This window comes from Mizuhopecten yessoensis, unplaced genomic scaffold (genome assembly GCF_002113885.1).
Source record: "Mizuhopecten yessoensis strain PY_sf001 unplaced genomic scaffold, ASM211388v2 scaffold2137, whole genome shotgun sequence".
Taxonomy (NCBI): Eukaryota; Metazoa; Mollusca; class Bivalvia; order Pectinida; family Pectinidae; genus Mizuhopecten; species Mizuhopecten yessoensis.
Window position 1 is genome coordinate 588,503 of NW_018404396.1, and position 26,465 is coordinate 614,967.

The following is a 26,465-nucleotide window of genomic DNA, read 5'->3' on the forward strand; positions in this document are numbered from 1 at the left end:
GTATGATGTATACTATATAGACATTAGTTACATATTAGTTATGTACACCTGTATGATGTATACTATATAGACATTAGTTACATATTAGTTATATAGACTCGTACACTGTATTAGTTTTTTTACACATATGTACAATGTATTAGTTATAACAATATACATCTGTACCGCAAGGAGCTGATAATTCGTTACCGTTATATATTTGAATATAAACAAAGATGTTCAGTTTAATGTAACCCGGTTCGGGGGTTCAGATCGACTTTCGGTAAAAAAAAAATGCCGCCCATACGAGAAGGGAGGGAAGCTCTCGATGTCGTAAAATCGACCCCGCCAAACTTTCTTGCCTCAAAAACCACATTTCTAATCGATGTACGAAAAATCCTTAGTACTGTTGGAAAGGTATTCTCCTTCCGCGTACATGATCTCCGTTTCCTCCAGAAGCACACGCAATTTCTTGATTTCCGTAGTCAAAGAGCCACATTTTTGCATATTATTATGAAGTTGACGTCAGCTAAAATTACACTGAACACCTTAGTTTAGGTCCAAACATAACTGTAAGAAATTATCAGATCCCTGTGATCTGTACGATGTATACGTTTTTGTAATATGCATCTGTACGATGTATTTGTATGATTAAAATACATTTATTCGATGTGTAGGTATTAGTAATATATATCTGTTCGATGTATTAGTATAAGTAATATACATCTGTAAGATGTTTCAATATTAATAATATACATCTGTACGATATATTAGTTATAGTTATATACATCTGTACGATGTATTAGTTATAGTTATATACATATGTACGATGTATCAGTTATAGTTATATACATCTGTACGATGTATCAGTTATAGTTATATACATCTGTACGATGTATTAGTTATAGTTATATACATATGTACGATGTATCAGTTATAGTTATATACATCTGTACGATATATTAGTTATAGTTATATACATCTGTACGATGTATTAGTTATAGTTATATACATATGTACGATGTATCAGTTATAGTTATATACATCTGTACGATGTATCAGTTATAGTTATATACATCTGTACGATGTATTAGTTATAGTTATATACATATGTACGATGTATCAGTTATAGTTATATACATCTGTTCGGTGTATAAGTATTATTGATATATATCTGTTCGATATATTAGTATCAGTAATATACATCTGTACGACGTATTAGTAATATACATCTGTTCGATGTATAAGTATTAGTAATATAAATATGTACGATATATTCATATTAGTAATAATTAATATACATCTGTTCTATGTATAAGTATTAGTAATATACATCTGTTCGATGTATAAGTATCAGTAATATACATCTGTACGATATATTCATATTAGTAATTATTAATATGCATCTGTACGATGAATTAGTATTAGTTATATACATATATACGATGTATTAGCATAAGTAACATATATCTGTAAGCTGTATTAATATTAACCTTTACGTTGCATGTTTATTATACACCTGTACGAAGAGCGACGCTAAGCCCCGACAGACCGTGGGCGACGTGTACATAGGTAGTGATAGTTACGTAAATCGATAGCAATTAGATTGCCTCGAGGAAGATTCTGATATTACATTTACACGTGTTCTTCAGTTTGAAATTGGAAATGTGAGATGACCAGCGAGGACGCTGGCTGTCAGAGGATATGACAGGAGAGACGACATTGTTCCTCAAAATTAGCTCCATAAACAACAGTCTAAACAATATCGGCCGTGTAATTTCTTTTTTCTTCGTCAAAGAGTTAATAAGAATCTGAGGCGAAGATGTGTCACGCGAGCGTAAGGCGACGCCCGATACTGCTAGCCCAGCTTTGGTAACGTGAGACGGACCAACATCAGCCAATCAGAGTTCGGCTGGTAGCATGCAAATTACACGGTGTACTGTCAGTCACTGTGAAATGTGAACTATGCTGTTCACATGTTTTAGCGAGTAGTTTTTGTTACCACCAGATACTGTTTTTTGTAATACATAGAAGATCATGGAGTCTGTTTTAATATCCTTTGTAAGCTGTGAGTTTATGGCTAATGTATGTCTTTCACCTATGACAACTGAAATGAAATGTCATTTCCAATGCCAATAATAAACAAAGGCATAAATGGCGTTTATCGGAGTCAGGCGCAACTTTCAGATTTAGCTGCAATAATCATGCAGTATTTAACACGTACGTATATATATGTCAATGACTAAATCAAAATTTTTCATCAAATTGAAGTTTATGAATATATTATTTAAAATGAAATTATTTTAAAACAAAACAAAAAGTGACCCAAAATTTTACATGGAACTCTTTTGTCTCTAAAAACTTTGCAGATCTGGTGACAACTGAAAAAACAAAAAAACAAAAAAAAAAGACCTTTGCTTTTAATTTACTAACTTTACGATTTGTATGTGTGATGGCTTTGCAATGCAATAAAACTTATCCCTACATTCATGTGACATTTTTATTTTTATTTTAACGTGGTGTCATCATGGAGACATAGACATACGTGTGTTGTTGACTTATCATGATCCCTATTGTATTGCTATTGTGTAATTGTTAAAAATAATTCAGAAAGATTCCACATCATTTGATGATTTTGCATGTTTCTGGTATCTTTTATCACTTGGAACAGAATTGTGCTAACACAAAACACCGTGGAAGCATCAGTCAGAATGTCTTAGAGTATCGTGGACAAGTCTAGAAATAAATGAGGTAGATAATCTCGAACCACATCAGGAAAAAGGTCTCGAACCAACTCGTGAAGAAAACTTCAAACCATCTTGGACCAAAGTCTCGAATCACTTCAGAAAGATAATCTCGAAGCTCCTCGGCCAATAAGTCAAGAACTATCGTCAAATCTCATACAGAAAGTCTGGAATCATCAACAAGTTATAAACCATCTCGTGCAGAAATTCACGAACCATCGTAGACAAAAAAAAAACACGAAATGTATGAGATAGATAATCTAGAACTATATCATCATGCATAAGGTCTCGAACCACATCGTGCATGGAGTATCGAATAGGTATGATTCGCTGCCTTTCGGAACACTTACACCGATCACACCACCAAGCTTTTAGTTCGAACACGCACTCCTTTTCTTTGCCGCTTTGCTGATGACTTGTAGGTTTGGGGTAAAAGAATATCGCATTGGCTGTTTATGGGAGACGTTATTTGCTATGTCTTCTTATGACGTATCCTTCCCGTTTCGGGCCATATTTTTCTTTTCTTTCGTTTTTACTCACGCCTTGATTTTGTCTCCCGCCGTGATGAAAAAAGGCTGAATCCTACTTCACGTCGTGATGAAATTAAAGTGTGCGACTTTTTATCCTTCTGTGCCATGATGAATTGAATCCCATTTGTTTACGTGCACAATTCATAGGAAATGTTTTAGGACCGACAATTAACAAATTTTAGTAAATTACTGACAAGCTTTGTTTCGGGGTAAGATAGAAAGTGATCCCGATCGAAGGTTTTGCTATGTTACACAATATTATTGACAATAATTCACACTCATTCTGTCGCCATATCTGGAGATCATACCGAGACTCGACAATCCAACAATGTTGGTACCGCCATATCGACTTATCTCCCTTGTATCTTGTAGTCATGGGCTGCGAACACTATGTGTATGGTGCTGTAATTGTTTTCCTGGCATGCTTAGATGTTCGGATAACACCCACCGATAACATGTCCTACCCGAGCTCTGAGTCCCGTACAATGTCATGTAAGTATCTGCGCAATATCAGTATTTCACCGTTACAGGAGACGCCATGGCAAATTGCCGGTATGGTTTTAAATATCGAATTGACGTCGTATTCCCGCCAGACCGCTCGCGCACCAATTTTTGTCCGCGCAACATCCGTCGCAGACTACGGTGCCGTATTACACATGCCGATGAGAAGATAGAGTTCTATATTCGTTCATTTAGAGCTCTCCTTTCAAACCAAATATGCTGTCCTGTGTCTCTTGTTTCCGGCCGATCTTCCCTACTCTTCGGGTGTCATGGTAACCTGACATGCAATCGTTATCCCTATGAAGTAGTCGCTAGTCGTCGCACGCCTTTACACACACCGCTTCCTTGTACGTCCTCAGAGACGCGTTAAACACGAGACGTTAAGTGAACACGGACAAACCACGTGCTTTAGAACCGTAAACAGGTATTAACACCTCCACTAGGTGGCAGCACGGGGTTTTTGTAACAAAGTGACGGCTTTACATAATCAATACTTAAAATATTAAAATGTAAAAGATTCCTAACAACATAAATAGGAGGACGCGCTGATTAAGTGACACAAGGGTTTCGTTGTCGTGTGTGAAACTGTGCTGATCACTGGATATTACTGGATCCGCTAGGGCTGTAACAATGTAGCGGAACTGGACTGGCTTGATCATCGGCGACCAGGTAGCTCAATTGGTAGAGCGTCCGTCTAGAGGTCGGAAGGTCCCGGGTTCGAACTCTGGTCTGGCCGTGTATTTTTCCATTACCTGTTACCAGAGAATAACACTTAGAGGATCACTTACCTACCTATCCAACTGTGACTCGCCTTTGCATTTTACGAAAATCCCGTGTACTACTGTAAATATACATATAAACTTGTTTAGTTTATACCAACTGATACAATATCAAATATTTCACGAGGGGAAAATCGTTTTTGTTTTTGACACACTCACTCCGCATACAAATTGATTAATTATGTTTATTGAAATAACACGACAGATTCCGCCAGAGAACATTACCTAATCAAAAACGAGATAAATCTATAGGTTTTCTCCTTTGTTTATATTCTTTCTGCATAGAAATGTTCTTGATACAAACCATCAACATTTTGATGCTTAATATTCAAAACTGAATGAAATATCTTTTGGATATCGACCCTAGATGACCTTCGTTTATTGCCAGGTCCGTTATATCGATGCCTTTTTACGACGACTGATGATTGAGAGCTGATTACAAGCTTCTTAATCATATGCTACAGAAACGGAAACGTTAAAATATGACTTATCAAGGCGATGCTGGAGTTCTTTTTTCGATTATACATCCAGGACCTGATTTTAAAGAAAGTGCTCTCTTTCCATGTTCTCAATGGCAGCAAAATCAGATGGGACACTGAGCGTAGTGTTAAGTGCCATGTAATTAAACAACCATGTTGACTAAGGAAACAGGTTCTTCTTATGCTTGACATTGTTTATCCTAACATTGTATCTGATAACTCTACCCAGAAACCTCCTTTTACGTAGCTTTACCTTATATAACATCATGTCTGATGTGATGTTATTCTTTCCCAAATGATAACTTCACTTTAGCCAACAGAACGGTAGGTCTGTTATGACGCACTTCTTCATCTTCTGGCACTCTATGATAGAATGGAATGTACACATATTTATGTAATAGCTGGGCACTGCATTTGCCTTCCATCTAGTCCCTGGCTATAAGATAGTTCACTACGGGCAACTAGGAGAAAGTTATGACAAGTGTTCCACTGACAGTACACTGGTTTCTTAGGATTTGGCAAGGACCGCCTCACTGAACATAGCGCGATATGAACAGAGAAATGCATGTGTAAGATTTAGGGTCCGAGGTTGACGTATGCGACACATATAGCACCAGTCAAGTTGTTATATCCTCACGCCGACAGAACACTGACTTCCGTCAGTGAGACAAAACCCGTAAGGGTGGAATCATGTAGGCGCGAAACCCGTCATCCATCCATCCATCCGTTATATCCTAGTCGTGCAAAAGAGACTCTACTGCCTTCCTCAGTAAATATTCACATCTTGAATTCATACTATGAAGTAAGTGTCTGAAGCCAAGCTCCCGTTACAATACCCTGATCTTCCTCCATTTAACCTAAAAAAAACTAAAAAGAGCGTTGCTTTTGTTGATCCATGCTATTTATATTGATTCGATCAGAATGAGATACTACTGATTAGATAAGCTTTGCTTAAAGTTGGCAAGTCGAGGAATAACAATAAAAAACAGGTTGAATTTCAAATTTTGTTACAGTCAACGAGGTTTGACAGGTAAGGATGCCAAATAAAATTGAACAGTTTCTGCCTGTAACTAGTTATAAATCGTCACGCGGTGTAAAAAAGATATACGTTGCTGAAAAATGGCGTTAAACTCGTGTTGGTGGTCTGGAAAATCATTGTTGATTTAAACATAAATGCATTATCAATTGTTTATTTTATGAGCGGTGATGTATAAATACATAATGTAAAGACTATAACAAGGCTTCAAATATGTTAGTTAGTTCGTTCATATTCTCAACAATTGATATTCAAAAGCTGACGAAAATTGAACAAATAAGTGTACGCTCTTATAATAATATTTTAGCCCACTGTTTGTTGGACATCTTAGCTTTCTCAATTTCGAGGCATTCTTGGCCATTCTGAGCCGGACATACAGTAGATGTGAGCTCAGTATCGTTCAACACCATTTAAAACCATTGCTAATATACTGGTCACTATTTATCAAATGCCAGACCGTCCAAGGACTTGCAGAGCTGTTGTATATCATCCAGTTTATTAACGTCTTCTTTTGGTTGGTTAATATAATGAACTATGGAACTTGGCGGTTTGAGGATTAGCGCCCTGACCTCGTGACCCCTCCAGTACGGACTTTCATCGAGAGTTGTGCTGACACATGAGTATTTGTGCTTTTGCCTAAATATAGAAAACGGAAGATAAATATAGCGAGTAAACTCAAAATCACGAGACTGTAGATAAATGTTAACGTGACTTAAACAAAACCAAAACCAAAAACAAAACCTACATTGAAACACCAGTATCAGATCAATATACGAACCGCCACAATAGTACTTGATCCACTTAAATATAAACTTTAATAATAGTGTCAGATCAACATGAATCTAAACCATCAATAACGTGTAAAGTTTGATCATTCTTGACATTTATCTACGATCTCATTTTTGTTATATCCTAGCCTATGATCATTTCATTAGTCAGTTTTGTTTTAAAATGTTGGGTTTACTCGCTTCGCCGAGAGTCTGTTTATTATGCCCCAGTATTCAATGTAGAATAACGAGGCCCTATATTATTTTGTCCTGCAAATACTATTGTCAAAATCCTGAAAACTTACCTTCCTTCAAAATAACATCTTGACAACAACAATGGCGGTGTCGACAAAATCAGCAATGGGAAAAAATGGAAAGGAGCATAACAGCGAAAATGTGTACTGATCAAAACTGATTTATAACATACGTGTATGTCTGATGTAACCTATCATGTGACTTACCAGGTTTAAGCATTGAACGCAATTATTTTAACTTTAAATCTTCAAAGAGATTTAATGGACTATACATGTAATTTCTGAAAACCTCTGGCATATTTGTTAGAAATCAGGCCTTCGAAAATTTAAAAAACAAAAAATATAAATAAAAAATGTTTTCAATGTAAATATTAACAGATTTCATTGACCTGTTGTAGATGAAGCATTAATGCGATTATTTTGTAAATCAATATTCCACATAACAAAAGCTATTCAAGATGCTGGTTTAGATTATATATCATTTTAGAGACGTTACGGTAGCATTCTAATTATTTCCGTTGCAGATAAGCAATTTTCCGCAAAACACTTCGAAAAGAGTAAATCTATACTTAACTACCGATGCATATGTAAACTGCGCATATATGCAGAAAAAAACTTTTTTATAACCTTTTATAAACGTCTTAAGGATCACTTGTTGGAAGTTGACAATTGTTTTCAGACGCTTACCCTTCCGGAACATCTGGTCTTTTTCTCCTTGTTCATTTTTGTCCTAGAAGTGTCGATTTTGAGTTTGCATTCTCTTGTTATGTTTTATTCACAAGGACATAAACCGAACTCACAGTCAATACATAAAAACAACAACAAGACTGGGCAGTCATTAAAATAGACTTCTTGACATCCCCGCCCAAATGAAAAAGAAGTCTCCTTGACAAATTTAAGTTTTCTGCACCACATGTCATTAAATCACCAACGATCTCAGAAAATCTATAGCTATTTAGCTTACATTAATACACCTACATGCAGTGTGGTTTAGGAAATAATTAAAGGACTTTATCTATGATCTTATTCTCATTATTTGCTAATGGAAAGTTACAGAAATATTAACAACAGAAAATTAAATGTAGAACTGTTCTAATTACATAATTATAATGGTCTAGTTTTTATTCGGTATATAAATATAATATATATTAAAGAAAGAAAACAAAATGATAATGAAAAATAATAATACATATACTAATGAATAACAGTAAAAAATATGATAATGAATAATAGTTATATATTTAACCATTAAACTGCTCTCAATTAGCATTCATAGGCAATTTTTCATATTGCCTATGAATTCCAACTGAAAGTAATTCAATTTTATATTTACCAGTTTTTAGATATGTTCATCTCATAGAAAATTCAATTACAGTTATTATTATTCAGCATTTAGTTCTAATCAAGTATATATCGTGTATGCTTTTTTAATGAATAGAACAGCAATCGCCCGGGAAGGGTCAGTGGTATCAAACGCAACAATTATAACGTCATAATAATGAATGTCAACTGAATTTAGTAGGGTTATATAGAGGCAATGCTATACGATGGTTAATATATGATAATGAATAATAGTAATACACATGATAATGAATAATAGTAATACACATGATAATGAATCATAGTAATACACATGATAATGAATAATAGTAATACATATGATAATGAATCATAGTAATACACATGATAATGAATAATAGTAATACACATGATAATGAATCATAGTAATACATATGATAATGAATAATAGTAATACATATGATGAATCATAGTAATACACATGATAATGAATAATAGTAATACACATGATAATGAATAATAGTAATACAAATGATAATGAATAATAGTAATACACATGATAATGAATGATAGTAATACATATGATAAAGAATAATAGTATTACACATGATAATGAATCATAGTATTACACATGATAATGAATCATAGTGATACACATGATAATCAATCATAGTAATACAAATGATAATGAATCATAGTAATACACATGATAATGAATCATAGTGATACACATGATAATCAATCATAATAATACACATGATAATCAATCATAGTGATACACATGATAATCAATCATAGTAATACACATGATAATCAATCATAGTAATACACATGATAATGAATCATAGTAATACACATGATAATGAATAATAGTAATACACATGATAATGAATCATAGTAATACACATGATTATGAATAATAGTAATACATATGATAATGAATAATAGTATTACACATGAAAATGAATCATAGTAATACACATGATAATGAATAATATTAATACACATGATAATGAATAATATTAATACACATGATAATGAATAAAAGTAATACACATGATAATCAATCATAGTAATACACATGATAATGAATCATAGTAATACACATGATAATGAATCATAGTAATACATATGATAATGAATAATAGTAATACACATGATAATGAATAATAGTAATAAATATGATAATGAATAATAGTAATACACATAATAATGAATCATAGTAATACATATGATAATGAATCACAGTAATACATATGATAAGGAATAATAGTAATACACATGATAATCAATAATAGTAATACACATGATAATGAATAATAGTAATTCACATGATAATGAATCATAGTAATACACATGATAATGAATCATAGTAATACACATGATAATGAATAATAGTAATTCACATGATAATGAATCATAGTAATACACGTGATAATGAATAATGGTAATACACATGATAATGAATCATAGTAACACACATGATTATGAGTAATAGTAATACACATGATAATGAATAATAGTATTACACATGATAATGAATAATTGTATTAACAGGATAATGAATCATAGTTATACACATGATAATGAATCATAGTAACACACATGATTATGAATAATAGTAATACACATGATAATGAATCATAGTAATACACATGATAATGAATAATATTAATACACAGGATAATGAATCATAGTTATACACATGATAATGAATAATAGTAATACACATGATAATGAATAATATTAATACACAGGATAATGAATCATAGTTATACCCATGATTATGAATAATAGTAATACACATGATAATGAATCATAGTAATACACATAATAATGAATCATAGTAATACACATGAAAATGAATAATAGTAATACACATGATAATGAATAATATTAATACACATGATAAGGAATAAAAGTGATACACATGATAATCAATTATAGTAATACATGATAATGGATAATAGTAATACACATGATAATGAATCATAGTGATACACATGATAATGAATAATATTAATACACATGATAATGAATAATAGTGATACACATGATAATCAATCATAGTAATACACACGATAATCAATCATAGTAATACATATGATAATGAATAATAGTAATACACATGATAATGAATAATAGTAATACACATGATAATGAATCATAGTAATACACATGATAATTAATAATAGTAATTCACATGATAATGTATAATAGTGATACACATAATAATGAATCATAGTAATACATATGATAATGAATCATAGTAATACATATGATAATAAATAATAGTAATACACATGATAATAAATCATAGTAATACACATGATAATGAATCATAGTAATACACATGATAATGAATCATAGTGATACACATGATAATGAATAATAGTAATACACATGGTTATGAATAATAGTATTACACATGATAATGAATAATAGTAATACATATGATAATGAACCATAGTAATACACATGATAATGAATAATGGTAATACTTATGATGAATCATAGTAATACACATGATAATGAATCATAGTGATACACATGATAATGAATCAAAGTAATACACATGATAATGAATAATAGCAATACATATGATAATGAATAATAGTATTACACATGATAATGAATAATAATAATTCACATGATAATGAATCATAGTAATACACATGATAATGAATAATAGTAATACATATGATAATGAATAACAATAGTAAATACTTATATTTTTTTTTAAAACAATGCTTTTCATTTTAATTTGATGTTTTTTTTATTGCAAGTATATAAAAATTAGCAGATGATCGTTATCTATTTTTGAACATATTTAGTGAAAAACACGACAATTGCGAAAAAGATTTTGTCGACGATAATTTCAGCTAATTGTTCTTTATCAGTTTTGTGTTTAAGAGGATCTTCAATACACATTCTTGTTTTAACGTCATTCACATGGCTGTCATTATTTACGCTCTGAAAGTTGATTATGATGACCGGTGATTAACATAATCTTGTTAGAAGAATATTTTGGTTATAAGCTCTTAAAGTCGACAATATTTTTGCTTCATAGTAAAAAAAGGTAGGTCGTTCCAACGCGTATAAATAAAATTCACACCACACAAGCTAACGGCTTATATATATGATAAATGAACTACTGATAATGTCGATATTTACAGATATATATGATAATTGACTCATACTGCAAATAACTGAGCATTAAATAGAAAGTCTCATAAAAGTAATGGTTGAGGATATATATGATAAATAAATTACTGATAATGTCGCTATAATTGAGGATATATATGAAAACTAACTCATTTGGCCAATAACTGATGATCAAAATATTAACGGTTGAGGATATATTTGATATATACTCTATGGATAGTGTCACTATAATTGAGGATATATTTGATAAATTAACTATGGATAGTGTCACTATAATTGAGGATATATTTGAAAATTAACTATGGGTAATGTCACTATAATTGAGGATATATTTGATAAATAAACTATGGATAGTGTCACTATAATTGAGGATATATTTGATAGATTAACTATGGATAGTGTCACTATCATTGAGGATATATTTGATAGATTAACTATGGAAAGTGTCACTATAATTGAGGATATATATGATAAATAAACTATGGATAGTGTCCCTATAATTGAGGATATATTTGATAAATTAACAATGGATGATGTATCCATAACTAAGGATATATATAAAAATTAACTATGGATAATGTCACGATAATTGAGGATATATTTGAAAATTAACTATGGGTAATGTCACTATAATTGAGGATATATTATTTGAAAATTAACTATAGATAATGTCACTATAATTGAGGATATATTTGATATATAAACTATGGATAAGGTCACTATAATTGAGGTTATATAAACTATGGATGATGTCACTATAATTGAGGGTATATATATTACAAATGAAGTATTCATAATCACAATAATTCGGGTTTAATATGATAAATGCCATTAACTAAGGTGGTTAACTAAACTATACGTTTTATAAGGTATTCAAGTGTACCTGTACAACCATTTATCCAGCAGTGTGTCATTCTAGAGGCTGCACCATCGGATAGGTGGCTCTATATGTATACCTTTGCATGTAGGCACGTATTTACTCGTTGGAAGCTACTAGATACAGGAACTTACACTGGCAGTAATCGGGTGTAGTGAATGCTTAATAGTATGGTTAATCATGGTTATCATGATTAAAAAACATATTTTAAATGATCCTGATGGTGACATTTATTTATGAAGATGCTCTTAAGGTGGGGCTTTTTCTGATTACTGAAAATATCCAATTAATACTATCTTGCATTGCCAGTATATCCTATTAAATTTGATAAACAATTCCATTGCTGGAGTATGATTCTGAAAAAAATATTTTTGACTCATTTAACAATTAACAAAAGAAGCACGAAAAAATTAAGCACCTATTTGAAAATTGTAGATGCCTAGGCTAAATAACATAATCACTGTACGGCACCGTTAGGCTACTTCGACCATTTTGGACTCGTCAAGGTACTTAAAGTCAAAAGAAAGCGTTCCGAAACATATATAAATACAGCCAAAAGGTAAAGGTGCCTACAATACGCTTTATAACGTTACAGCAGCTTTAGGCTACAGCAGATCACTGATACTTAAACTAGTATGTCATGTTCACCGTGCCAAAGTAAATTCCAGCAAGTAGGTCAAGGTCAATCTTGGGGGTTAATAGCCCACCTACAGAGCATTACATTATCTGACATATCGTTAAATTTGTCACGGTATCTATCATGATGGAAACTGAGGCCATTGTTTTAACGAGTTAAAATTATGATATAATATCAGGAAACTCCAGTTTTCGCATTTCCTGTGGGAAGGAAAATACCTAACTCATTTCATTGTTAATTGACAGAAAATATGATTTTAACAAGAAAGATCATTATGACCTATGGTAACGCCAATGTATTTCTCTACCCCGTGTAAGATTAATAGAATCTTTCACCCCTTTGGGGGTGAGACAGGGTAATCTCAACCCGAGGGGTAAGATTCTTAAGTTGTCAAACACGAGGCTTGCCGTGACGTCATTGTTGCCGTGACGTCATGGTTATGTTGCTATGACGTCATACAATTGTTGAGAACGTGCAAAGAACACGTGTAGCTTGTCTCAACCCTAGGGTTTACCGAAGTTTTATATATTTAAACTCAATTCCCAATTTTTGTAAAAACTAGTTTTCTGTAAACCTATTATATAATCCTTCTAAAATACTTGTTGGAAGTCAGGTACTTGGAGTCTATAGAAACTCTACAGGCAAGAGTATACAAAATATCCAATTTTCTCATTGGTGAAAAGTTAGCATTTATTATTATTCTATTAATCAATATCTCTCGTAATTATATAGTAAATCAATGGAAGCATAATATACGCTTTTTTCAAATAAGAAATAACTTTATACGAATTTGTAAATACCCTAGTGACGTTATTATAAAATCTCCCTTGTTGAAAGTCCTGTTCTTCCTGAAGTTTAGCATAAAAAAAGTGAATTTTAATTAACAATCTCATTGCAAATTATTCAAACAATTTTTAAGTCAGTAATATATTCATATAATTTGCACTTGTGTGAACTATGACTTTTAATTACTTTTTGACATAATGATAAGTTAAGACATGTTCGCTGATCAAAAAAGGCAATTTTGCAATATCTTACCTGAGATATCCCTGTCCACGGAACAGACCTATGTAAGATTCTAATAATCTTTTCCCTAGCAACAACGGGATCACCATGTGAAGTATGTGAGAAAGCTCTATCTTACACACAGGAAAATGAGAGAAATATCTTTCTGTTATACCGAGTCATATAAGATACCTTTCCACTAGTATCTTTCATGAAATAATCACAACGTGTATGAATACAATAACAACAGGACATTATTCTAGTGTTTACTATATGTATCGCCCGCTGTACGTGCGTAATAAACCGTAACGTAAACAAATTCCTGGCCAACGTTAAAAGAATATTTGACTAAAAATCGGTTTTCAAATTGTTTTATATTTCTAGTTCACGGATCAAGGAATTATATTTGCATTGCGCATTTATTGAATCACAACTGTTGTGATGTTCAAACATGGCCTCTAAAATAGCCGTGTCGAGAATAGCAAGCCTGACTATTAAGTAGAGAGAAATGTTCTTTGGAAGTGGTTGATTTACATTGCAGTTTCTGGTTATTGAGCTAAGCTGCAAGATGGCGACTGTCGGTTAGCGTGATATTTGGAATATTCAAACATTGGACAGTTTTCAATTGGCATTCATATTGCTTAGGCCCCCCAAAAAGGCATGGTAAGTTCTATTTTATATTTTGGCGGTAACATACTGTGGTAACTTATCATTTTATGATACCCCTCCTCTCCTTACCACCGAGAGGAATTCTTTTTCCACCTCCTCATTATCAATGAACTAGTCTTACATTCTCGTCCACATCGGGTTTCCTGTAATACATTCTGTTGTCCTGGTCATATAGTTGTCCTTAACTTTATATCGTCTAACCAGTTCTTCACCGTATTACATAAGTTTGTTGACACTCCGGTAATATCTGGTTATTGACACATGTACGCCTATTCTGGGATTTGTCCTTGCCATTAGGTACATCGATATTGTGTATGATTGCGCAGAGGTTTGATCATAGCTGACGACAGGAAATCCAACATGTCACTGATATGGTGTTAATGTATTCTCTGTAGTATGTGCAATAAATAACGTCGGTTAGTTACACAGTGAAGTTTAATATGACACTTTACTTTAAAGAATGCCTGAAGTTAAATGTGTCTGTTTTACACCTGATGTTTTGTATAAGCGCCGTAACTTGATATCGTAATGTTTTGAAGAAGCGACAGATGGAAAATATCGAACAACATTGTTGGTGTCTATTTATAAAGGACTAGTCTGTTCTGTTTTATATGATGTTACTCCACATTTGTTACGAAAACTGTACCAGCACAGAAAAACGCACTCGTCTTTACCATGACGGCCGGGGTTCGATTCCTCTATCGGACGTGAAAAGGTACAGGGTCACCTGCCCATTCATGTAGGTTTTCTCCAGGTACCCCATTTGCTCATGCATCAAGACTTTGCTGTGCGCTTCCATCCGGGCAATCGAACGTGATTTATATAAATAGATTAAACTCGTTTTACTGTTGTTGAATTAATTTCAGGTAAACATCGTTGATAACGAACAAATTCCGACCGAATTAAATGGTTTAATTATGAAATGAATCAGCACTTTTCGTTTGCATATATTGTGTCAATGCTGCAAATGAACCATAAAATGGTATGCAAACTGACAAGTATCGCTTTTTGTGTATTCAACTTTTAAATGAATATTTATGACGTACATCATTTGTCTACCGCTATTTGTGTTGTTATACGCTTGCTGGTCATCTTATAAACAGGATATTCGATATGTTTCAGTAAAAAATATGCTTTCAAATTACATTGGTATTTACAGTTGTTTTTACAAAAGGTTAGCTATATATATTATATACGTATTAACGAATTGGATTTCTACTCGGGAACCATTTTTCCGTCCTTTAACAAGGCCAGTTCCTGGAGACATAACTAACCACACCTTCGCTATCTAGTTTACGGTTCTATATTAACTAACCTGCATGGGAATTCAACGGTTATTTCACTATTCCGATCTGTGAATGGCTTTATTATGGTGATTTGATATTGTTTGTGACGAGTTTTTATAGTGGTAGAGTGAATTTTTATTGTAGATATTACCTCAAGAATAAATTATTAAATTAGACCTGTGTTTATCTTCCATCAGTGATCAGTGCAAGTTGTACGCCTCATTAACTCTGTATGAGGTGTACAGGGGATGCTGTGTACTTGGAACCTGGGTTCCCACACTTTATGACAGCTATGGGTATGGCACATGTACATAATTATGACAAGTCATTGTCAGAAAGTGCAAATACTTGTTTGCTTGATTTTTTTACAATCAATTTTTCATGGTATATTTAAAGTCAACTTCATTTTTTCCGGATACAGATTATTTTTAATTGTTTGTGATTGAAGTGAATCGCCTTTTTATGGACATATCTGTTTCCTGGTTTTATAATTTTTGATTTCAATCAGTGTATACAGCTGACATAGGACTATTTTTCTCCATAGTGACGGCCGCGTCAGGTAAAGGTACACGGGGAAGATATTCTCCATGACACTTTAACCCGATGCGATTTTATATTAAATATTAAGCATGTTAGATTTAATAACACTTCCACTTAGTCAGTTCGTAGTACAGATTCAATAACACCCATCTTAGTCATTTTGTGAGACAGATTCCATAATATTTAGTAGAACATATTCAACAATAACCCCCTTAGTCAATAAGTAGAACAGATTCCATAACATTTACATTTAATGATTTAGTAAAACATATTCAATAATAACCAACTTATTCATTAAGTAAAATATATTCAATAACACCCCCACTTTGTCATTTAGTAAAACGTATTGAATAACAACTCGCTTAGACATTAAGTAAAATATATTCAATAACACCCCCACTTTGTCATTTAGTAAAACGTATTGAATAACAACTCGCTTAGACATTAAGTAAAACATATTCAATAACACCATACTTAATCATTTTGTAAAACAAATAACAACATTCCCATTTCGTCATTTTGTAGAACTGATTCAAAACACCTCCATTTAGTCATTTAGAAAAACAGATCCCGTGTCACCCATACTTTGTCATTTTGTAGAACAGATCCCATAACACCCCCACTTAGTCATTTAGTAAAACATGTTGATTAACAACTCGCTTAATCATTTAGCAGAAGGTATTCAATAACTCTTGAACTCAATTCAGTAGTAAAACAGACTTTGTAACACTTCCATAGAATTCAGAACCTTTAATATTAACCTTATTATAAAGTAGAACAGATTATATACCACTTCAACTTAATTATGTAATAGAACAGATTTTATAGCATTCAGCTTTATGATTCAGTAGAGACCATATTCTAAAACACTTAAACATAAGTCAGATTCAGTAAAAACTCACTTCATTATTTATTATAACAGAATGTTAAACACTGCATTTACTCATTGATAGAACACATTCTATAGCACTTCAATTTAACACTTTAACAAAGAACAAGTTTTATATTATTCCACCTTCATTGTTTTAGTCAGTAGAGAACTGACTATTTGACTATTTAAAATAATTCAGATTCTGTAACCTATTTAATTATGTAGTAGAACACATTTAATAGCATTTTAACTGTATTATCAAATACATCTACTGTAGAATCGTTTCAACTTAAAAATGAAGTAGAAAACAAAGTTTATATTATTTCAACGTAATAATTGAGTAGAGAACACATTTTATAATACATTTCATCTTATTTGTTAGGTAGAAAGATTCCACAACATGCCATCTTAATGGTTCATTAGAGATTTTAAAACATTTAACTTTTCACTGAAAGAGATTGTATAAGACAATATAATCCAAAAGAAGATAAAATATTTAATAAACTATAGATATGTCGTAATTATTTTGGGAAAAAAGAAAGAAAGAAAAATTGATACTATTCGTCAAAATCTGAATGTGATTACCTAGTTGTAATAATGACGAAACTATAAATTAGATCAATGTATATTGGGTCTTTGGACTTCAATTATAAAGAAAATACACGATAAACACATATTTCCGATGAAGTATTAGACCCCATCATAGTGTACAAAATGTGTATAATTCAATAAGATCGGCAGCTGATTAAGACAGAGATGCGTTTTAAGTGTTGGGCATTCCTCAAGACTTTTAGGTATATGCTACCAATCTCGAGATAGTTTCGTGTACGTGACTGAACATGTGAGAATTTAGCCGATTAGTTTTGTATTCCAAAAGTAACACCGTAGAAAGTGGGTATATGCATGCCGTGCTGTTGATATGTTGGTTTTTAGTATTTTAATTGGATGACATTTTAGGCCTGATTTAACTGATTTAAAGTAAACATGGGTGAAGTTAGACCCGTTTCTCAAACAGTAATGTATTTGATGACGTCATAACGCAGTTATATTAACCAACTGTGTTGGTTTGCTATAAGACTTTTGTAATGACGAAGAGCTATGGATTCACTGCCGTGGTTTGCTGTTATGATGCCAAGAAAGATATTATCCCAGGTAAGTAAGCGTTGCACCAAAACTTCGAGCATATTTTTAAAAAAAGTTCGTAAACTCGGTTTACAATTTTTGATATATCTATTTGGTATTTTTCAATGAGAGTTAATTATATATCACATGAAAAATCGGTTGTGACTTATCCTGAAGTACTCAACATTTATCCTATATGAGCGTTATTTTTATTCTGACCTTAGATAGTATTTAAAAGGGCTGGTCGGGGGGGAAAAAATATAAAATAAATGGGTCTAAATACGTTCTCTGGCCTTCCAAAAGTTATACCACGGTCCCCCAATATGATGTTCGAGTTCTGCTTGCAATGTCCAGTTTTGACCACTGAAATCTCGAAAAGCCCCGCGTAAATTTAGCGCAGATCTATTTATCTATCTCACGTGGTTGTTTCAAAATAGAAGCAGTGAAGATAACAACAATAGCACGCCGTCATGTGCCATGTCGGACTCAACTAGCGGACAAGACAGCAATACTATACGTAAATAATTGTTTTCAAAGGTCATGTATGATGCAAGTGCAGTATTCCCACCTATATGTTGTTGTTATATATAACGGTATTGATACATCGTGCCTGTCATGACTTTTGCATGCATCTTTTTCTTTCGCCTCGATGTTTACATTTGGCCTTGTTGATAACGCGCGTTCGGTAAAATTACATCACTGATCTGGGTCAGTTGAGAGTGTTAGACTGTCAGGTGACGATTTAGGATTTCTTTAATATAATTATATCTTTTACTCTTATGGAGTGAATTTCAGCAAAATTTGAATCGGTATATTTCATAAGAAGGTATTTCAAACATGTGTATGCCATTTTAGCAAATATGACATTTTTTCCCCGACCAGCTCCTTTAATACTGATAAAGTATAAGATAAGTCACAGTGTTATCGCCCTTGTTCATTTCGTCATAAATACTGAAACTAGACAGTTTTGGCGATTGTTTATTTCCGAGGTTCATATCGAACAGAGTGGAACTCCGCGTAAATTATTTAATATTTGTATAAATATATTTTTTCAATGTCGCTATATCAACTATGACGCCGTAGTAAAAAAATAACAAATATGTTACCATTAAGATTAGGATAAAGTTGATTTAATACACATTTTATTTACATTTTGATCTGACAATATTACAAAAAAAAGAACCATTAAAAAGAGTTACTGAGTATAAACACATAGATCACACCGTATAACGTATACAAAACACTTTTGATTTCTCTTCAGATTTGACAATAAATTATGTGACCTGCGCCGCCATTTTTGTTTTTGGTCACAAACACCGGTCACGTGATGTCTCCACGATTGAGACGTTCCCCACGCGAGTCCAATCTGTGATAAAATTGAATACTTATGGAACATATAAAACTTGTCTGATAGTTGAATATAGATTGCACTGATAACAGTGAAACAGTTCACTCCATGTCTGTAGCTTCCCTTATAAGTCAATGTCGGGTCACGTGATTGTCAAGGGACGACTTGCATGGAACTTTTAAGCAACCGAGTCTGTGGAATCTTGTTGCGTGGAGCTAACGTGTATGGAATGACAAATGTAGCACCTTCGTGGAAAATAGCACAAAATACAATGTAGGCTTGGGTTCAGCAACACAGTGAAATAAAACAACACTTAAAGCTGGGGTAGGCAGCAACAATCCTTTGGACAAAATGTGCCTCTGTCTGTCTTCATATCAATTCCAGAAATAACGAAACAAATTGACGCCTTTGTGGTAACAACGGTACCTTTACGTCAATAAACAAGTTCTGTCTGAACGTCCAAACAAATGTGTCTGCTCGTCCGCGTGCGCATGCCAACGCCTGACAAAGTCTGTAGAGACAGTATATCGCCACTACCCAGGCCGCCATGTTGAGATGCTCCATTAGGTCTCCGGATACACATGTTTGTTATAAAGGACATTTCATTTTCTTACGTGTTTACAACATACATGTGGTTCCGGAAATTGGTGGTCATACAGGTGGTACCGGATGGTGCAAACGGTGGTGGTGGTCAAGTGGCGGGGGTGCACAGAGGTAGTGAGGCGGAATAGGCTCATTTTTCACTAATGGCATCGATGTGAGATTCGTGCGCATGTCCTCGATGAGTTTAGCGGACATGTCGATGTCTCCCCGGTAGTCGTGTGGCATCATCATTGGTGGATTGCCACACATCTGCTGGTGGTGGTGGTGATGGTGGTGGTGCTGCGGTGCTTGGTGGTGGCCATGGTGATGGTGGTGGTGCATGTTATGCTTCATACCGTCGTCCATCAGGTCTCTGTGGAATACACAAGTAAAATATCTCTTCAATGTTTACACTAGTACATCACTGTATTAATACTGCCCTATTGGGCGAGGTCGTATGTAGTACAGTATTATCGCAATACCACCCTCTAGAACAATGGTGGATACCAGTACATTGTTATAAATGTATTTTTATGTAGGGCAATGTTATAAATTTATAATACTATGCATGATAATATCGTAATATAGTCACGGTTGTTCTTTCCGTATATTATTATATGGAACGATAACCGCCTATAATACGATCATTTATTACCCCTTTGAGAAAAATCTAGGAATCTGATTGGTTAAAAATTACAGTGTACCAAACCGCATTCGTAAATCTCAGGGGGTATACGGTCATGTCACGTGATTCTCAGCAGTAATACGGTGGAATCACGTGATTTTACAAGGGGTATACGGGTCACGTGTCTTTGTATCTTGCGACCGGGCATCGGGAGACAACTCGCATTCGTCGTCTGCTTCGCTGTTTACAAAATGGCAAAACGTTTCGCTTCGCATACTGATGAGGAAATACTCGCCAAAAGGGCTAACTATGTGCCACATAACACACAAAAGTCGAACAGCCGAGCGGCAAACATGCTGAGGACGTATTTAAAAGAAAAGAATCAGGAAGAACAGTTGGAGGAATTTGATAAAACGAAACTAAATGAGGTACTGTGCCTGTTATTTTTCTTAACGGCCTCAGGAAATACGAAACCCTTTAGGGTCATACCATCCCGTATACCCTGCCAAAAACCCGTGTAACTAATATTATTGCAATTTAGCTGTTTATATATATCTCCGACCATACTGTTGAAATGGATCTGAAATATATCATTCTTATTACATTTAATTTCATCAGCTCGCTCAACGCTTATTTTCTTTCACTAATGTACAAATTTTAATTTTACGTTACCAGATATTGCTGAGTGATGAAAACAAATATATATTTTAACTAAAACAATCAAGAGTGTCGTTAACAGCCGAGCCAAAATAACGCAGATTCCAAAGATGTGGCCAGAAGGACCTATAACAAGGATAGTGGCGGTGATTTGTCAAATGACAGAGGTAGATCCTAGATCTCATGTCCATTATTACTGCATATGTTATAATTATGTTGTCCTATTAAATACTATATTGTTTGACTTAAATGGCGAAGGTATACCACGAGGGCCACCAACACACACGCACAGTGTTACTACTGGTATAATATCAACACCAATGACATTTGGTTATTGATTGAGTTGAGTTATACGCGGGTCGTGTTATGAGGAAGTTATCTGTAGATGGGTCGTGCCCGAAGGTTGTTATTTGTATGGGGGTTGCACGAGGGCTGCGTTCGACGGTAGCTATTGTAGGGGGAGGGAACACGTGAGTTGCACTAGGAGATGGTTATTTGTATTGGTCGCGTTCGTATGTTTTTTTATTTGTAGAGAGGAGTTATACGTGGTCCATTCGGAGTGGTGAACCTGTATGAGGGCTGCGTTTGGAGGCTTTTATATGAGGGGGAAAACACATGCTGGTTGTGTTGGAAGCTTCATACTTGTGGGGATATAGTACATGTAAGTCGCATTCAGAGGTTAGTTGTAGAGAGGAGTGCACGTGGGCTCGCGTTCGGAGATTGCTATTTGTAGTGAGAGAGTACACGTGGGTCGCGCTATGAGGTTGTTATTTGAAGGAAGAGAGACAACATAGGCCACGCTCGGGAATTTTCTCACGGTATTACACAAATTGCTATAAGGGAAATTCTTAAGCACTGTACACATAATTACGTCAGTTGGCAATTGGGGCGAAGTCAAATTGTAACGAAAATATGGAAACAATCACTTCAAACGAGGATTAAACAATGACAAATTGTGCTTAATGGGGTCGTGGCGAAGAGGTGTGTGTGAGGCCAGGCTCGCGTGTGACGTAGCTGATGAGCGGGACAACGTGTGAGGAGGCCTGCCACTCTAGTGGCAAGGCCGCCAACTTAAACAATGATTACACTAATTAAAACACACTAGGCATCCTGCAAAATGGTGAATATCTTCCTGTTTGTCTGCGCTCAGATTCGCGGTCCCTGATGGGCTGTGAGGGGCTACAAGGGGACTACAGGGGTCGAAGGGGCCAGCGAGTAGGCGTGTGTTCTCTAAACGAGGTCCACCGGACAAGGGCAATTGTCGCGGCGAGAGAATGAGGAAACGAGAATCGATTGAATGGGTCTACGTTGTGTAGGCTTGCGAACCCTCTCAAAACACTTCAATGGCATTTTCTTATTTAAACCTCGCAACAACATCCTGTAGACTGTGTGTTGAAGTTGAATATGAAACAATACATTTAAGCGGGTCTGGCTGCCGTGACATATAAATAGCTCGGTAGGGTAATTCAGTAAAGTCATCGTTTTTTTATGTCTATATTTGTATATACCGTACGTGATTTTCGTGCGATCGTACTTGCTTTTTGAAAGGGAACTGTAACCACTCACTTTCATTTTATCAAATCGCTCTTCAAAATTCACAACCTTCAATAAGCGTTAATTGAACGACTTACTTTTAAGTAGATAGTTCATTTAAAACAACAATAAAAGTTGTTGTTGCGCATTATCTTTGATCAAAATGCGAAATAAAATGCGATACTTTAACGGTGGTCAACATTTTAAATATATATCGTGTGTATATATGTGATTCTGTGTAGAGGGTACTCATAAGCGGACTCATTAACATATAACGTTCACATAAAGTGAACACGTTGAACATTAGACTATGGTCAAAGGAAGCTAGAATTATGCTCCTAAACAACGCACCTAACAAACCATCTATTATTATTATTTCTTTACGATCCTTAACCATGTTTGTTTAACGCATTTAACAGGAAATTAGAATGGAAATAGTTAGCAGATTATTCTAGCTTTAATTGATTTTTTAAGGAATATCTGCTACTTATTATAACATTTTAAAGTCATTAACATGTAGTTTTAAAGAGAGTATGATTCTTAAAAAAAGAGTATAATCCTCATATCAACTTACACTATTTAACAAATTCAAACTTAACACATGATAACACCCAAACATATACATAATAACACAAAAATCTACGTATACTAACAACTAAACCTACACATAATACCGCTCAAACCTACTCATAATAACACCAAAACCTACGCATAATAACACCTAAACCTACACATAATACCACTCAAACCTACACATAATAACACCAAAACGTATACATTATAACATCCAAACTCACATATAATAACACCAACATCTACGCGTAGTAACACCCAAACCTTCACACGATAACACCCAAACCTATACATAATAACACCCAAACCTATACATACTAACACCCAAACCTATACATACTAACACCCAAACCTACACATAATAACACCCAAACCTACACATAATAACACCCAAACCGACACATAATAACACCCAAACTTACACATACTAACATCCAAACCTATACATACTAACACCCAAACCTATACATAATAACATCCAAACCTACATATAATAACACCCAAACCGACACATAATAACCCCCAAACCGACACATAATAACACCCAACCTTACACATACTAACATCCAAACCTATACATACTAACACCCAAACTTACACATAATAACACCCAAACTTATACATAATAACACCCAAACCTACACATAAAAACACCCAAACCGACACATAATAACACCCAGACCTACACATAATAACACCCAAACCTATACATACTAACACCCAAACCTACACATAATGACACCCAAACCTACACATAATAACACCAAAACCGACACATAATCACACCCAAACCTACACATAATAACACCCAAAACGACACATAATAACACCCAAACCTACACATGATAACACTCAAACCGACACATAATTACATCCAAACCGACACATTATAACATCCAAACCTACACATAATAACATGCAAACCTACATATAATAACACCCAAACCGACACATAATAACCCCCAAACTTACACATAATAACACCCAACCCTATACATAATAACACCCAAACCTACACATAAAAACACCCAAACCTACACATAATAACACTCAAACCGACACATAATCACACCCAAACCTACACATAATAACACCCAAAACGACACATAATAACACCCAAACCTACACATGATAACACTCAAACCGACACATAATTACATCCAAACCGACACATTATAACACCCAAACCTACGCATAATAACACCCAACCCGACACATAATAACACCCAAACCTACACATAAAAACATCCAAACCTACACATAATAACACCCAAAACGACACATAATAACACCCAAACTTACACATACTAACATCCAACCCTATACATACTAACACCCAAACCTATACATACTAACCCCCAAACCTATACATAATAACACCCAAAACTACACATAATAGCAATCAAACCGACAAATAATATCATCCAAACCGACACATAATAACATCCAAACCTACACATTAAAACATCCAAACCTACACATAATAACACCCAAAACGACACATAATAACACCCAAACCTACACAAAATAACCCCCAAACCGACACATAATAACACCCAAACAGACACATAATAACACCCAAACTTACACATGATAACACCCAAACCTATACATAATAACACCCAAACCTATACATAATAACACCCAAACCTACACATAATAGCAATCAAACCGACAAATAATATCATCCAAACCGACACATAATAACACCCAAACCGACACATTATAACACCCAAACCGACACATAATAGCACCCAAACCTACAAAGAATTACACCCAAACTCACACATTATAACTTCCAATCCTACACATAATAACACTCAATCCTACACATAATTACACCCTAACTCACACCTAATAACACTCAAACCTACATATAATAACACCCAAACCTATACATAATTACACCCAAACTCACACATAATTACACCCAAACCGACACATTATAACACCCAAACCTACACATAATAACACCCAAACCGACACATAATAACACCCAAACCTACACATAATAACACCCAAACCGACACATAATAACACCCAAACCTACACATAATAACACCCAAACCGACACATAATAACACCCAAACCTACACATAATAACACCCAAACCTACACATAATAACACCCAAACCGACACATAATAACACCCAAACCTACACATAATAACACCCAAACCGACACATAATAACACCCAAACCTACACATAATAACACCCAAACCGACACATAATAACACCCAAACCTACACATAATAACACCCAAACCGACACATAATAACACCCAAACCTACACATAATAACACCCAAACCGACACATAATAACACCCAAACCTACACATAATAACACCCAAACCGACACATAATAACACCCAAACCTACACATAATAACACCCAAACCGACACATAATAACACCCAAACCTACACATAATAACACCCAAACCGACACATAATAACACCCAAACCTACACATAATAACACCCAAACCGACACATAATAACACCCAAACCTACACATAATAACACCCAAACCGACACATAATAACACCCAAACCTACACATAATAACACCCAAACCGACACATAATAACACCCAAACCTACACATAAT

The 26,465-nt window shown here is 34.2% G+C and overlaps 1 protein-coding gene across 2 annotated transcripts in view; it reads right to left on the bottom strand.

Annotated features, from left to right (window-relative positions):
• Window positions 1-19,648: 19,648 nt before the first annotated feature.
• The window catches only part of LOC110445257 (homeobox protein SIX3-like), a 40,055-nt gene continuing 33,238 nt past the window's right edge, over window positions 19,649-26,465 (bottom strand). For both annotated transcript variants that reach the window (XM_021489761.1, XM_021489760.1), the window contains one exon: window positions 19,649-20,843. In XM_021489761.1, coding sequence (XP_021345436.1) covers window positions 20,540-20,843 — 304 coding nt within the window. In that variant the 3' untranslated portion in view covers window positions 19,649-20,539. The remainder of the gene's footprint in view (window positions 20,844-26,465) is intronic.